This window comes from Corythoichthys intestinalis, chromosome 6 (genome assembly GCF_030265065.1).
Source record: "Corythoichthys intestinalis isolate RoL2023-P3 chromosome 6, ASM3026506v1, whole genome shotgun sequence".
NCBI classification, from domain to species: Eukaryota; Metazoa; Chordata; class Actinopteri; order Syngnathiformes; family Syngnathidae; genus Corythoichthys; species Corythoichthys intestinalis.
In genome coordinates this window covers 59,514,798-59,529,901 of record NC_080400.1, presented here as the reverse complement: position 1 = coordinate 59,529,901, position 15,104 = coordinate 59,514,798, and the positions used below count along the sequence as shown (strand labels likewise).

The 15,104-nt window shown below is 40.3% G+C and overlaps 1 protein-coding gene across 5 annotated transcripts in view; it reads right to left on the bottom strand.

The window, feature by feature from the left end:
• Nucleotides 1–15,104, bottom strand: part of bcas3 (BCAS3 microtubule associated cell migration factor) — a 525,512-nt gene that overhangs the window by 173,856 nt on the left and 336,552 nt on the right. For 2 of the 5 annotated variants that reach the window (XM_057839615.1, XM_057839617.1), the window contains exon 23: nucleotides 5,405–12,022. The exons of the other annotated variants lie outside the window; for them this stretch is intronic. In XM_057839615.1, the coding sequence (XP_057695598.1) occupies nucleotides 12,006–12,022 (17 nt within the window). In that variant the 3' untranslated portion in view covers nucleotides 5,405–12,005. Of the gene's footprint in view, nucleotides 1–5,404; nucleotides 12,023–15,104 lie in introns of those variants that run through there. 5 annotated transcript variants of the gene reach the window in all.

Here is a 15,104-nt window from a genome sequence, read left to right as displayed (position 1 = left end):
AGATCTGCATCATGGAGAACGCTAGAAAAAAATTAATTGGCCATCCGAGTTGTATGGGAAGTTTTGACGACTCGCGGCGAGAGATCGTTTGCCAAGACTCGCCTCATGCGAAGAGCAGCTATTGCACAAGTATGCCGGGGGAGCCTGGCAGCGTAAAGCAGTGTGACAGAAGTCCACCATCACCAACGGGTTTCGAGGGGCCAGTCTGCTGCGTGCCGAAGAGGACAGCACGGGCTCAGGAGTGCATTTGCCTCATTATGGGAGAGATTGAAAGAGACAGCGAAGGACAGACTGAGTAGGTGCGTGGCGAAGTGTATCTGAGCGTCTTCATATCCGACACTGAGGGTGAAGACTTCCATGGTTTGAGTGCACAGGAGGAAGATGAAGATTGCTAACAAAGACTTTTATGTTTTTAATAACCAGCCCAATTTGTGCTGTACCGCCGTGCTGATGCTATGTAACTTCCGTGCTGCTGCTATATAACTGCCGTGTTTGCTGGCGCTGTTTGGAATGAAAAGTTAAGGTGTGTTATTAAAGTTTTGTAAACTGTGTGTATGTCTTTGTCAATATCTCATGTTACTAAGTGGGCACATGCGGCTTATAGCCAGGAGAGGCTTATGTATGTACAAAATGGTTTTTCCTTTAAAAATGTACTAGGTGAGGCTTGTAATCAGGGGCGCCCAATAGTCCAGAAATTATGGTATATGGCAGTCCCCACTACCCAGAGGAGGCGGGGGCAGGTGACCGACGTGGCAGTCCTTGCTTCCTAGTAATGATGGTTGAAGTGGGTGACTGACGCAGCTGTGTCTGTCAACCAGTCATGGCCCAAGTGGGGAAATGGTGAATTTGTCCTTGCCACCCAGTCATGGCTAAAACAGGACGCTAATATGGGGCTTAGCAAAGCCTGGTTAGTGATGTCGTTTGGCGGACGAGCCAGGCTGAGCTCTGGCCAGACGCTACTGGATTGTGGTTTAAGGAGGAAGCCTGGCATGTGCCACCAGATCATTGAGAAGGCGAGCGTTGGCTCTGCACTGTCAGAGTGTTGTCGGAAGGCGAGCACTTGCTGAGAACCTAAATTCAGGTTTGCTGATTTGATAGCTCACAGAGCTATCCACCAGTCTATGTCCTGACACTAGCCAGGCACCTCTGGAGCTGAGTTGGGAGGCGGAGCGATAACAGGTGGCTGAGACTGAGATGCAGTGAGGATCTGCATTTGTTCATTTTCTGAGCCACAAGGGTCAATGGGGTGCTGGAGCCTATCCCAGCTTACAATGGGCAGTAGGTGGGGTACATCCTGAATGGGTTGCTAGCCAACCGCTGGGCACAGAGACTAACAACTCAGACCTATACTAGTATAATGAAACAAAATGTAAATGCAACACATTTTTTCGCTCTTGTTTTTTAGAAGATAATCCCAAATGTCATATTCCACATACAAAAAAATAATTTCTCTTAAAGTAACACTAGGTAACTTTTCAACCTTTATAAAATATTTTCATAACATTTGTGATAATATGTAGACTGACAACTAATTGAATGACACCTTTTTTACAGTGTATCACAAAAGTGAGTACACCCCTTGCATTTCTGCAGATATTTATGTATATCTTTTCATGGGACAACAATGACAAAATGACACTTTGACACAATGAAAAGTAGTCTGTGTGCAGCTTATATAATAGAGTTAATTTATTTTCCCCTCAAAAATAACTCAAAATATAGCCATTAATATCTAAACCCCTGGCAACAAAAGTGAGTACACCCCTTAGAAACCACAAATTGAGTACTGCTTGTCATTTTCCCTCCAAAATGTTATGTAACTCATTAGTATTACTAGGTCCATGTTTGCATAGGGAGCGGGTGTGTTCAAATTTGTAGTGCATATCTCACATTCTCTCATACTGGGCACTATAAGTTCCAACATGGCACCAGATGGCAAGAACTCGCTGAGGATCTTAAATGACATATTGTTGTCCTACATGAAGATGGCCAAGGCTACAAGAAGATTGCCAACACCCTGAAACTGAGCTGCAGCACAGTGGATCATCCGGCGTTTTAAAAGAGCAGGGTCCACTTAGATCAGGCCTCGGGTTGGTCGTCCACAGAAGCTGAGCGCACGTGCTGAGCATCACATCCAAATGCTTTCTTTGAAAGATCGTCACAGGAGTGCTGTCAGCATTGCAGCCGTGCTGACTGAAGAGGTGGGGGGTCAGCCTGTTAGTGCTCAGACCATACGCCACACTCTACATCAAACTGGTGTGCATGGCTGTCAACCCAGGAGGAAGCCTCTTCAGAAGACGGTTCACAAGAAAGCCCATAAACAGTTTGCTGAAGACATGTCAACAAAGCACATGGATTACTGGAACCATGTCCTATGGTCTGATGAGAAGAAGATGAATTTGTTTGGTTCCGATGGTCTCAAGCATGTATGGCGGCGACCAGGTGAGGAGTACAAAGATAAGTGTGTCATGCCTATAGTCAAGCATGGTGGTGGGAATGTCATGGTCTGGGGCTGCATGAGTGTTGCAGGTGTTGGAGAGTTACATTCCATTGAGGGAAAAATGAACTCCAACATGTACTGTGAAATACTGCAGCAGAGCAAGATCCCCTCCCTCCAGAAACTGGGTCGCAGGGCAGTGTTCCAGCATGACATTGACACCAAACACACCTCGAAGATGACCACTGCTATACTGAAGAGACTGAGGGTAAAGGTGATAAACTGGCCAAGCATGTCTCCAGACTTGAACCCAATAGAACGTCTTTGGGGGATCCTTAAGCGGAAGACGGAGGTGCGCAAAGTCTCAAATATCCGGCAGCTCCACAACATCGTCATGGAGGAGTGGAAGAGCATTCCAGTAGCAACCTGTGAAGCTCTGGTCAACTCCATGCCGAGGAGAGTAAAGGCAGTTCTGGATAATAGTGGTGGCCACACAAAATATTGAACATACAACATGTCAACTGACATGTTGTATGTTAATATTGACAACTTTCACTAAGGGGTGTACTCACTTTTGTTGCCAGGGATTTAGATATTAATGGCTATATTTTGAGTTATTTTGAGGGGAAAATAAATTAACTCTATTATATAAGGTGTCTTGGGAGACGAAAAAAATATTGAGACAAATGACAGCTTTCGTGTGACAAGACGAAAACGAGATGCACCACAATGGTTTACAGTTAAATGTATTCTTATGGGAAAATACTGCTCGACATACGGCCATTTACATTTACAAACCAGGTCCTGGAACAAATTAAATGCGCATGTAGAGGTACCACTGTAGTTCTTTTTTAAATACAAAAATAAAGAAGGTGACAAAACAACTAATGGGATTAAAAGTTACTTCCAGATGAAAACAGAGCATAACACTTAGTAGGATCAACACACACAAGAGATGGACAATAGTGTTAGGTTTTGTGTTTGGTTTCTCCTTGTGTGACTTGTCCCTGTGATTACCCATTGCTCTCACCTGTGTGTGTTTTCCCAGTGTATCCTGCAATCTGCATCCACCTGTGTTACCCAGCTGTTCCTCGTCTCGTTACCCCTTGTCTGCGTATATAATGACCCAGTTTCTTGTCACTCCTTGTTGCGTCATTGTCTATGTCAATGTCTGTCTATGCGAACGTCAATTTCAAGTCCGGTCAACGCCCTCGTGTACCAGTCCCTCTGTTTAAGTAAGTTTTGGTTTGAACCTTGCCTTTTGATCCATAGTCTTTTTGTTTGTACTTTGTGATTTTTGTTAGTTATTATTAAAACGTTTTTTTTAGTTCAATGCCACCTGCCTCGCTGCCTTTTTCGTTTTCCTTCATTTGGGTCCACACAACCTGCCTGCCTGCCCGCGTACCTGACAAGTAGTATATACAATAGACAATAGTAGACCAATTAGACAATGAAGAAGACCAGGACATGACATAAGTGGCAGAGGGAAGATGATTGACTGAAACAAGGGAAAGGCTGATGGGAACAGGTGCAACAAGCAATCACAAGACAGGAAAAGAAACCAGACAACAAATGAAAACAAGACAAAGATCCAATTAACATCTGGATCTGATAAACAGTACAACTTGTAGGACAGCACATTTTGTTTGAACTCATTCATTTTCATGCAAGCATAACAATTGGAACATCTGTTGTGTTACACAAGCGTGACCCACTAGTTTGTTCAAACAAAAATAGCCCTGGATCTCTACGCTAAGTGTAAGATGTGTGCGTTTATAATTTAATGTGCCACTGACCAACCCCAAATAGAGTAAAAAGGTTTTAGTAGAAAAGGTGTTCAAGAACATTTTTTTTCGGCTATTCAAGAACATGTTTTTTCGGCCATTTAAAATAAGATGATACCAAACTGTTTGGGAAATGTAATTAGAAAAGACATTCCACATTTAAAGCAACCATGTTTTTAAGGGACCAAGTCAATTTCCAGGCTTAAACGCTATAAATATAAAGAGGGGAAATGTGTATGCCTCAGCAAAAATCTGAAGAAGCGGCGATGAAAGCTAGTTCCGTTTCTGTTGAATTGTCATTCGCAAAGATACAACTTTCACACAGTTCTTTTAGGAAATTGTGAATACAGCATACAGTTGTATATACAGTACATTTGTATATAAAAAGGTTGGGACCACTGACTTAGAAGAAGACATTGTGCAGTTCTTGATATCCCATCTTGAACTTTTTAGATCATACAATGTCATACAGTCTATGAATGTCTCGTTGGAAATGGTGAATTTCTAATTGTGCAATTGTTGTTTATGCATACAAGAAAATATCCAGAAGTTTAGATAGCTTTGAAAAGAACAGCAACTATTGAAACCCAACAAATGAATGACAAATAACACAATATAAAGTGGTGTCGTATAGTTTTAATTGATAGAAGAGGCTTGAATGTGCGCTTTGAGCGCCTTGAAAGGTGGAAAAGCGCTATATAAGTATGACACCATATAACACCATGTATATATAGTGATAAAACGTTTAGACGAGTGCAGCAGTGTGATCGAATGCGTCAACACAAAAGACTTCAAATTCACTGTTATTTAAGGGTCAATTTAATTCACTTGTCACATTTTGAACGCACACATGCACAAAACCTGATATTTTGCATGCATGAGTGAACGTCCTTCTTAATATGACCCTCCTTACCATGTCACCCTGAGCTTTATGTATAATACATGCTTTATTCTTTGCCTAAAGGGCACATTCTGTTGACTGTGTAGTGTCTTTGTGTGATGAAATCCATAATCCACTAGATCTGAACATTATGTAATAAATGTTACTCATGGTTTTAATAATATTCAAAAATCTATTTTGTACTTTGTGCCCAAAAGATGAGTTCGACACCAACATCAACAATGTCATGAAGAATATACCCCCCCCCCCCCCCCAAAAAAAAAAAAAAAAGAATATGTCATCATCCTGGGAGACCTCAACGCTCGAGTGGGTGCCAACTGTGGGTGCTAGATAAATGACAACGGGCAGCACCTGCTGAAGTTTCCCTCCTACAACAGTTTCTAGGTGACCAAATTCTTCTTCTAGACCAGTAGTTCTTAACCTGAGTTTGATCGATCCCCAGGGGTGCGGGGAGTAAATTTAGGGGATTCAGTGAAGGTTAAGAAGGGCCTTATTTTCGTACGCCGGCTAAATCTATGCAAAGTGCTGTTTTAAACCATGTTTTGGACTGGTTTACCCCCAATTAACAGGCTTTATTTCATTGCTTTCAACCACTAGTCCTCTATATGATAGGAAGAGAAACAGGTTTGCTCAGTGGAAGGTTGACACATACAGGGCATAAAGAAGTACAACGGACCTACAGCAGGCTTGGACTGGAAATTTGACCTGTTTAAAAACATGCTTTAAAATGTGAAGAAATGTGAACAGTAATTCACTTGGATATTAGCTTAATGGCTTAGATATATTAGTTTTGACTGAAAGAAAAAAACTTTATGATCTAATTCTAAAATGATCAGTGAATGCACAGGTGACACTTGTGGGGTTTGGTACCTTTAGCTAGGTTAAGAACCACTCTTCTATAGACCAAGCCACAACACAGTATCATGATGTCAGCCCCAATCAAAACATTAGTATCAGCTGGATATGATCCTGATTCGTCGCAACGACATCAAGCTTGTGCAGATTACCCACAATTTTGACAGTGAAGACTGCGACACTGATCACTCCTGTTCAAAAACGCTTCACAATTTTAAGCAGAAAGGCGAACCTCACATCGACACCATGAGTATGCAGCTTCCTGAGGAAGTAAAAGAAGTTGAAAAAGCTCTGTCTATCGAACACCAACATTGCTCTATCTATGAAAAATGGAACCACCTCCAGGATACCATTCAGAAAAAATGCCTTTGCAACCTTTTAAAAGAAAAACCTCAGAAAACAACGACTGGTTTGACGTCAAGTTCAGTGTGATGCCCCCTATCACTTACGCTAAGCGTGCCGCCATTGCTAAATACAGGCACTCTCCCAGCGAGAATAACCTACAAACGCTCAGAGCAGCAAGAAGCAAGGTGCAATAAACTGCAATACTTTGTACAAATGAATACTGGCAACAGCTTAGTGATTTCATTCAAATTGTAGCTGTTTTGGGAAACAACAGAGGAATGTATAAAGGCATCAAGACAGCTCTAGGCCCAACACAGAGCAATGCCCTTTAGATTACCAGCAGGAAAGTGATCACTGACAAGGGCAAGCAAATGGAAAGATGGGTATAGCACTATTCCGAACTGTGTTTTAGAAAGAACACCGTCACCACCTCAGCTCTGGATGCCATCGAGCCTCTGCCCATCATGGAGGAACTAGATGCTACACCAACCATTACTGAACTCTGCAAAACAATCGGCAGCATAGTAAGTGGCAAAGGGTAAGCAAATTGATGGCCTGATGTCCTTTACCAGTGTTTGACAGAGAGAGCCATGCCACAAGACATGAGAGATGCCACAATTGTCATTGTCTGGAAGAACAACGGTGAAAGGAGTGACAGCAACAACTATTAAGGCTCTCTTGAGTAATGCTGGGAAATTTTATGCAGGTGTCATGCTTACTAGTCTCCAGAAACTTGCTGAGCTACATCTACTACGAGTCTCAGTGCGGCTCCTAGCAGAGCGCTCTACAGTGGACATAATATTCTCCCTCCGTCAACTTCAAATGCAGAGAACAACATAAGACCTGACCTGATCTGACTGAGGCCTTCAACCTGGTCAGTAGGGAAGGGCTGTTTGACATCCTTCCAAAGATTGGTTGCCCTCCAAAACCCAACACCCTTTCATCCTTCCATGATTACAATAATGCAACAATCCAGTATGTGGACAGTAGTGGTGTCAACAATAATCGATGCGGCGATGCATCCCGATGCGGGGCATGGACGATTCGATTCGATGCGGGCAACAAGCCGAATCAAGTCAGCGCATTTTAAAATATATAAGTACGTTCAAAAATCTTCCCTGCGCAATTCCGGAGATGCAATGGATTTGGTTTCCCCATTTGTATTATTATTGACATGTTTCATTTTTTACACACTGCATAACTCTGGTCAAGTTTCCCACCAACCTCATAGAAGCCAAAATGTCTCCAGATGTCAGCTTTCAATGTCTTAGGTGCATCAAGAATCTTTCTTGCTCTCTCTTTCTCCGCTTCAGCCATTGTTATGTTATGTCCTATCTCTTAGAGGTCAGATCTTGTGCCCGAGTCCGGGTCCAAAATGTTAAGCATTCACGTTCAGGTCGGGCTGCCCCGCGCCGGACTAATAAATTATTTTAAAAAAAAAATAAAAAAAAAGGGATAAAACCGAGAGCACGCTCTCTGTATTGTGCATTTGCTTGTGCACTCACATGAAGCAGTGGTGCCGCCCGCTTTTTCTTCTCCTCCGCTGTGGCGCTTGCGATTCGTTACGAAAGACACTTTTATTTATGCACACAAAGGCAACACAAATGTGATCCTTTTGAATCCTCTCCTCTGTGTGTCTGCAAACTCGTTTTTTTTTTTTTTTTTTAATTAAACTTTCCCAGCGTTATTTCGTTGTGTAAATGATTTTATAATGATCACAAAAATATGTAGACTATTTAAACATTAAGAAAACTTGCGTTTTTTCTGCCAACTGAGAATTCGTAACGAAAGACACTTTTTTATGCACACAAAGGCAACACAAATGTGATCCTTTTGAATCCTCTCCTCTGTGTCTGCAAACTCGTTTTTTTTTTTATTTTTTATATTAAACTTTCCTAGCGTTATTTCGTTGTGTAAATGATTTTATAATGATCACAAAAATATGTAGACTATTTAAACATTACGAAAACTTGCGTTTTTTTTTCTGCCAACTGAGAATTCGTTACGAAAGACACTTTTTTATGCACACAAAGGCAACACAAATGTGATCCTTTTGAATCCTCTCCTCTGTGTCTGCAAACTCGTTTTTTTTTTTTTTTTTTATATATATTAAACTTTCCCAGCGTTATTTAGTTGTGTAAATGATTTTATAATGATCACAAAAATATGTACACTATTTAAACATTAAGAAAACTTGCGTTTTTTTTTTCTGCCAACTGAGAATTCGTTACGAAAGACACTTTTTTATGCACACAAAGGCAACACAAATGTGATCCTTTTGAATCTTCTCCTCTGTGTGTCTGCAAAATCGCATGTTTTTTTTTTTTAATATGAAACTTTCCCACCGTTATTTCGTTGTGCAAATGCTTCTATAATGATCACAAAAATATGTAGACTATTTAAACATTAACAAACATGCGTTTTTTCTGCCATCTCGAAGAAATGATAATAAATTGCTGCTGCTGCGTTTTTTTTTTTTCGCGTCACTCCAAGCCGGGTCGGGCTTCAATACCAGCGGGCCGTGTTGGGTCGGGCTGGATTTTTTAGGCCCCATCTAACCTCTACTATCTCTCTGCTCTCTCAATTGCAAAAAAATGATATTTCCTCATGTTAAAACAGATTGTTATGGCTGCTAAAATGCTGCTGCACTTCATTTTAATTCATTATTTTTTATTGTTATGTGGTAGTTACTGTTTGCATTTCTAAGTTGATTGCACATATATAGTGGGCTAGGCCAACATTTTACTTTTGTTCTACATTGCAATTTAGTTGGATGTTTTGTTTGCAACTGAACTGATCCCTGGATTGATATTGCGATAAAGATGCTGCTGCACTACAATATTTTCTTTGTCGCTTTCTTTAATATTTACTTGAATATTTTTATCGATGGGTTGTTGTGACTGAAATACAGTGACTGTTATTACTGATTTTGCAAAGGAGTTCAGATGTTGCACTGTGTGAAAGGCTGCTACTGTGTGTAAAAAAATAAGAGAAAGCCCTGGTCTCATTCAAAGCACCAATTAAATGCTGTGATCTGTTTTTTTTTTTTTTTTTTTTTTTATATATCTAAAAGTATTTTCATTTGACTTCAACCAGGAGTGACACAAGAGCCAATAAAAAGTTGTTTAATGTCTGACCGCTTGTGTTGCCTCATGATTCACGAAAAATTTGCTTTGCTTTAGAATTTTAATGCCTCCCAGGCTTTAAGGCATCGCGATGCATTGCCAAATCGAACCGAATCGAATCGTGACCCTCTGAATCGAATCAAATCGAACTGAATCGAATCGTGGCCCTCCAAATCGTAATCGAATCGAATCGTGAGGGCAGTACCGATGCACACCTCTAGTGGACAGCATGTCCAACTCCTATAAAATCAAGAGTGGACTCAAGTAAGAATGTGTTCTGGCTCCAAACCTTTTCAGCATCTTCTTTGCTGTGCTTGTAAAACATGCTTTTGGAATAGCGAGAGAATGAGTGGTCACTTGACTGACCCACCGTAAATTTTGAAAATTTTGCGACCTTGTAGAAAACCTTTAAAAAATGGCTTAACAGCGCCCCCTGTAATTTTTCAAAAAGGCCTCTCCGACTAGGTTTTTTCAATGTAGAGTGATAAAAATCATTCACAGACATGGCCTGGGCAGGGTGCCAAAATACCCTTTTTTTGGCAACACGGCAAATTCAGTAAATTACTCATAACTCACTGAGCCAAGGTTCAGTCTTTTTCATATCTGGCGTACATGAAAAATATCCCAGCTTGAACATGACTGCATTGAAATATTACTCATCAGGCCTGCCGTTCCCTGCTGTGAACAGGAAACACCCTTTTTTACTAGACAGGCTCCTCCTCCAAGGAGAAAAAAAAACAATTGAACTTCAACCTGCATTAAGGGAACTTTAAGTTCCCTTCAGTTCAGTTCAGGTGCCTGATGAAAAATATTGAGGTTTCGCTGAAGCTGAGGGGTCCAAACAGGAAAGTGAAAGAGCGTCGTCATTTTGTCTCACCACAAATTTTGAACAGTCATAAATTGGCAGGTATACAACATATCTGTGCGTTTTTTCACCTAGGTGTGTGTGTGGCAGGTATACAACATATCTGTGCGTTTTTTCACCTAGGTGTGTGTGTGAATGTATTTCTCATCTCAGAATATACAAAAATATCTTTGACATCTATACCCACAACACAAAAGAGGGTCAACACAAAAAAAAAAAAAGAGGTGGGTTTCGAGCACATGTTACTTTGTCATGAGATGATGAGAGGGGGACGATCTGCCACCACCCTGAGTAGTGTGCCGGCCTAGTTGCATGCCGTCCGAGTTACGCCAAACTGTGAGGGCCATTCCAGTCCTGCTTGCAGGCCTAGTTTTAATTTATTGTCGAACGAAAAGCAGATGAAAACATTTTGAGTATTCGTCGACGAAAACTAGACAAAGACTAACATTTGTTGAAATAGCTGAAATATGAGTAAAACTAATTAGAATTTCATCCAAAAGACTAAGGGGCAGTTTACATGGCAACTCTGCGACACCAAGACGTAACGACTGTTGCAGCGTGGCCTCACGTTCGTATGGTGTCTGCGAAGACGGAAGGCAAAGACGCAAACTTTGGAATACTGCCTCCAAAGTGGAAGAATTCGATTGCGGGGGCTTGAGGGGGCTTGCTCTGCATGCATATCAAAAGCTCCTGTGCCGCGGAACCCACGCCAATAACTTCAGCACTCGTACACGTTTAATTGGGCGTGCGCGACGGTGCTACTAAACATTAAAAACAGCAAATATGGTGGCACGTCGGCTTTAATTGACTGTTTTTATAATATTTTTAAATTGCAATATGTTGAATGTTTCCATTTTTGTGCCTTTTGGAACAAAAGAAAAACACCATTGCTTGGAGTGGGCGGGCATGTTGTCTTCCGGGCTGCGGAAATTATTGGGGTCAAGTGCATCATTCGCTGTCACCTTGTAAATCTGCACTGCCCCTATGGCCTGGCATGAATACTACATCGTTTTGATGCGGAATTGCTACATTGGTCGAATGGAGACGGAACCATATAGATGCAAACAGTCTTCTTGGAGAGTCACCATGTAAACGGCCCCTAAGACAAAAATTTTTTAAAAATGGCAAAAACAACACCGGGCAGAAATATGGTTAGCCATCAGTTTAAAGTGATTTACTGTCACTTAAAGTGCCTTAGAAATGAAGTTAAATTCAGATTTGCTGGCTGGGTTTTATTTCCATCAGGAGGTTGTAGGAGTTGAAAATGTATTGATTTAAAACCTCTTGTTGTCTCAAGACACCAGTGTTTACTTCATATTTCAATCATCCCATTAAAACAAAACAAAGCAAAAACACAATTTTTGGGTTACTAAATATGAGACCAAATGACAAACACAAAGAGCAGGCCCGTTGATTCAATTGTTATTTATCAATCTACAACAAACAGGTCTTTCTGCACAGTATTTTCAACAGACAGCACATAATAAGACAAATAGTTTGACATGTAGTAAGTTGGTCATCTTCTTCTCTTGCTCTTGGCCCTCCTGTCTTCTTCTCTCTCTTACACACACAGATGACAAAAAATAACTGGCGGTGAGTGAGTAAGAAAGGGAAGGGTCTATGAAAGGATGATGAAAATGTAGAAAATCATAACTTAATAGATAAAAAAAATTATAATTGGAAGTGACGAGCTTCACTTTGAGGAATAGCCTGTAGGAGACAGACAAGGAATATAAAGCAGAGTTTCAAATTTCTGCTTGGTGACATGTACATACCTTTGTTTTGACATTTCTTTTTTTAAATCTATTATTGTAAAAGAATTTAGGCCTGTCAAATCCTATATTAGCCATGTAAATCGACATTTTAATCAGATGAGCAGCCTAGTGCAAGACCTGAAGATGAGATGATTCAAAGCACAAGATATTGTTAAGTGGCATTATGGAAAGTAGAACATTGCAGAATTGATGTGTTGAGTGTTGTCCCTAATCATTGTTGTTTATGTCGCATTGGGGTGACGCAATTATCTTATGAGTTAAAAAGACTATGTTCCTGTCAGACCCGACGGACAATTATTTGTTGCTGCACTTTGTCATTTTGTCGCATTACAACTGAAGAGTATTCCACTGGGTGCCAGAGGATAGTGTCAATTCGTTAAACCTTGTCTTCTGCCAGGGAAAAATGATATTTTGCTGAGATGTTAATGTGGCTCTATTCTATACACGTATTTCTGTCAGTTCATCTATATTTTTGTCTTGTGCCATGTTACGCACCAAGGAAGGAGGAGTATTATTTCAAAGTTAGATTCAACAAAAAGAAGAAAAGGAAGAACTACTTCTTGAGTGGTGCCTTGATAGGCTTTTAGCCTTTAAAAACTATGACTCCATAAACTTGTGGAAAGCACTAGTGTACCAATATCTGATAAACGTGCATGCAGCTGAGTTGTGTTTTAGTTTGCCTCATTCGTATGCAACACACTTTTTTCATGTGTTGCTGTAATAGGTACCGTGTGCTTGCAGAGATCTTATTTTCACATCTTAATTCAATTAAAAGGAAATAAAGCAGCTCTGACCGGCCTGTGAACCAGCTTCTACAGCTGAGAGCTGTCTGCACAAAAGCATGCAAGCTCACGCACCCATGCGAATAAACACGCGCCCCCTACCCCCAAACTCACACACACACACAAAGGAGGAGTGAAAGAAAGAGTGAGGCAGAGCCCAATCAACCACGTTTTGCGTTGGTCTAGAGAGTTTTGACTTTCACCAAGGATACACACTCAACCCAGAACAACTATACCATTACCAGTGGGGAACTTTCAGGGTCTTTTTAGCTTTCAAGGAAGGACCAAAACAATTCTGGACCACACTGACACAAACAAAAAATATGATTTAATTGTTATTAATAATAATATTATTTTATTCAATTTAATAAGTAAATGCATCAACCATTTCCTCGTCTCAGCAATCTACCGTAATTTTCGGACAATAAGCCACTACTTTTTTCCTTCATTTTGAATCCTGCGGCTTATAGTCCAGTGCGGCTTATTTGCTGATTTATTTGGGTTAATGGGCAACACATGTTTCCTAGTATGCATTACAGCGCTACAGATGTAAACAACAATCAAAATTCATGTTTTGTGCTAATTATTTATTCAGTTACTGTTCCAGTTGTTTCATTAATTGCTTATTATGGTAGTTGGTAACACTTTATTTGACATTGGCGTCATAAGACGGTCATATTTATAACATGATACTATCATGGGCATTACTAAATGCTTATGACAGATGTCCTTAAGTGTCATCCGGAAAATTATGATACAAACTCCATTTATTGTCTTTTAAAGCCACTCAAAAGTGAGATAATTTGACAGATAACACTAAATGAGATTTGTTATAAGCATTCATTAATGCTCATGACAGTGTCAAATCATAGTTATGATTGTCTAATAACAGTCTTATGGCGCCACTGTCAACTTAAGTGTTACGAAAAACCATAATTAGCAATTAATGAAACAATTGGAAGAATAACTGAAGAAATAATTAGCACAGAACATGAATTTTGATTGTTATTTACATCTGTAGCGCTGCAATGCATGTTAGGAGGCATGTTAGACAACAAAAGTGTTGACAGCAGGTGGCAGCAGAGTTTGACTGTCTCCTCCATGGGAGAAAAGATGGCAAAATGAAGGTTCTTGAAGCAATAAAGCTTTGCAGCCAAGTGGTTCAAAGCTTCATGGTGGTTCATTTGGTCTTAGACAGTCGAATGATGCCACTGTCAAATAAAATGTTACCGATTACTATCCTTTGGTGTAAATATCCCATAATACAATGAGGACGGCTGCAGCTTGTAGTCCACTGTGGCTTATCTATGAACAAATGTCGTTTTCGTGTCAAATTTGGTGGGTTGCGGCTTATAGTCAGGTGCGCCTTGTAGTGCGAAAATTACGGTAGTCATGTCTATTGTCGAGTTCAGCAGCTCAAGGGCTACCGGGCTGAAAGTGTTTTAGCCAATCAGAATTGTTAACCTGGCTAGCTGGCTCATTATTTGGTTAGGACGAATCTGAGGGATTCTTTGGGGTACGGCTGTTTTGGTGTGAGCAATCATTTGATTAAATTTCTATATTTCATTTTGTTTGTAATTTTATTTCAAGTTCAAATGAGTTGTAAAGTAAGCTCTTTATTGAGATCCCTCTTCCTGTGGTAATACAAAAACATAAGTAAAGATAGCACATTGACCATGAGATTCTGAAAACTGTGTTGCAACATCACTCTGGTCTCACTTTGCTCTACTAGCTCTGGTCTATATGTATTTTTAAAGGTGTCATTTTTTTTTATGGTGAAGGCCCAATTGTAGTGCTCACGGTTTAACCTGGACCATTACCATATTATCACAAAACATCTCTTGGTGATCCGCTTGTATATAAAAAGTCTTGAACTGAATGAAGAAAAATTGATTTCTTGACTTCATCGCATTTTTGTTTTGTGACAAAGTGTGTTTAAACAGAATTAACTCAAATGTCCAATCATTTTTGGAAAATTTACAGCAGCCTCTTTGTCAGATATACGGGGACAAACGAGAATGCACAGCACCTTCCAAAACTCCTATCAGTGTAAACAATATTCACCATCACTGCCTTTATGGCGCATCACAGTGTCATGCCTCCCGTTATGCGATTTGTCAGTCGATATCGGAGCTGAGTGGAAATTCAATTGAAAGCACAGAATCAAAACGCTTTGACACTATATGCATAGTATATACTATACTATACTATATCTCCCTACTGGTGGCGCCGCAC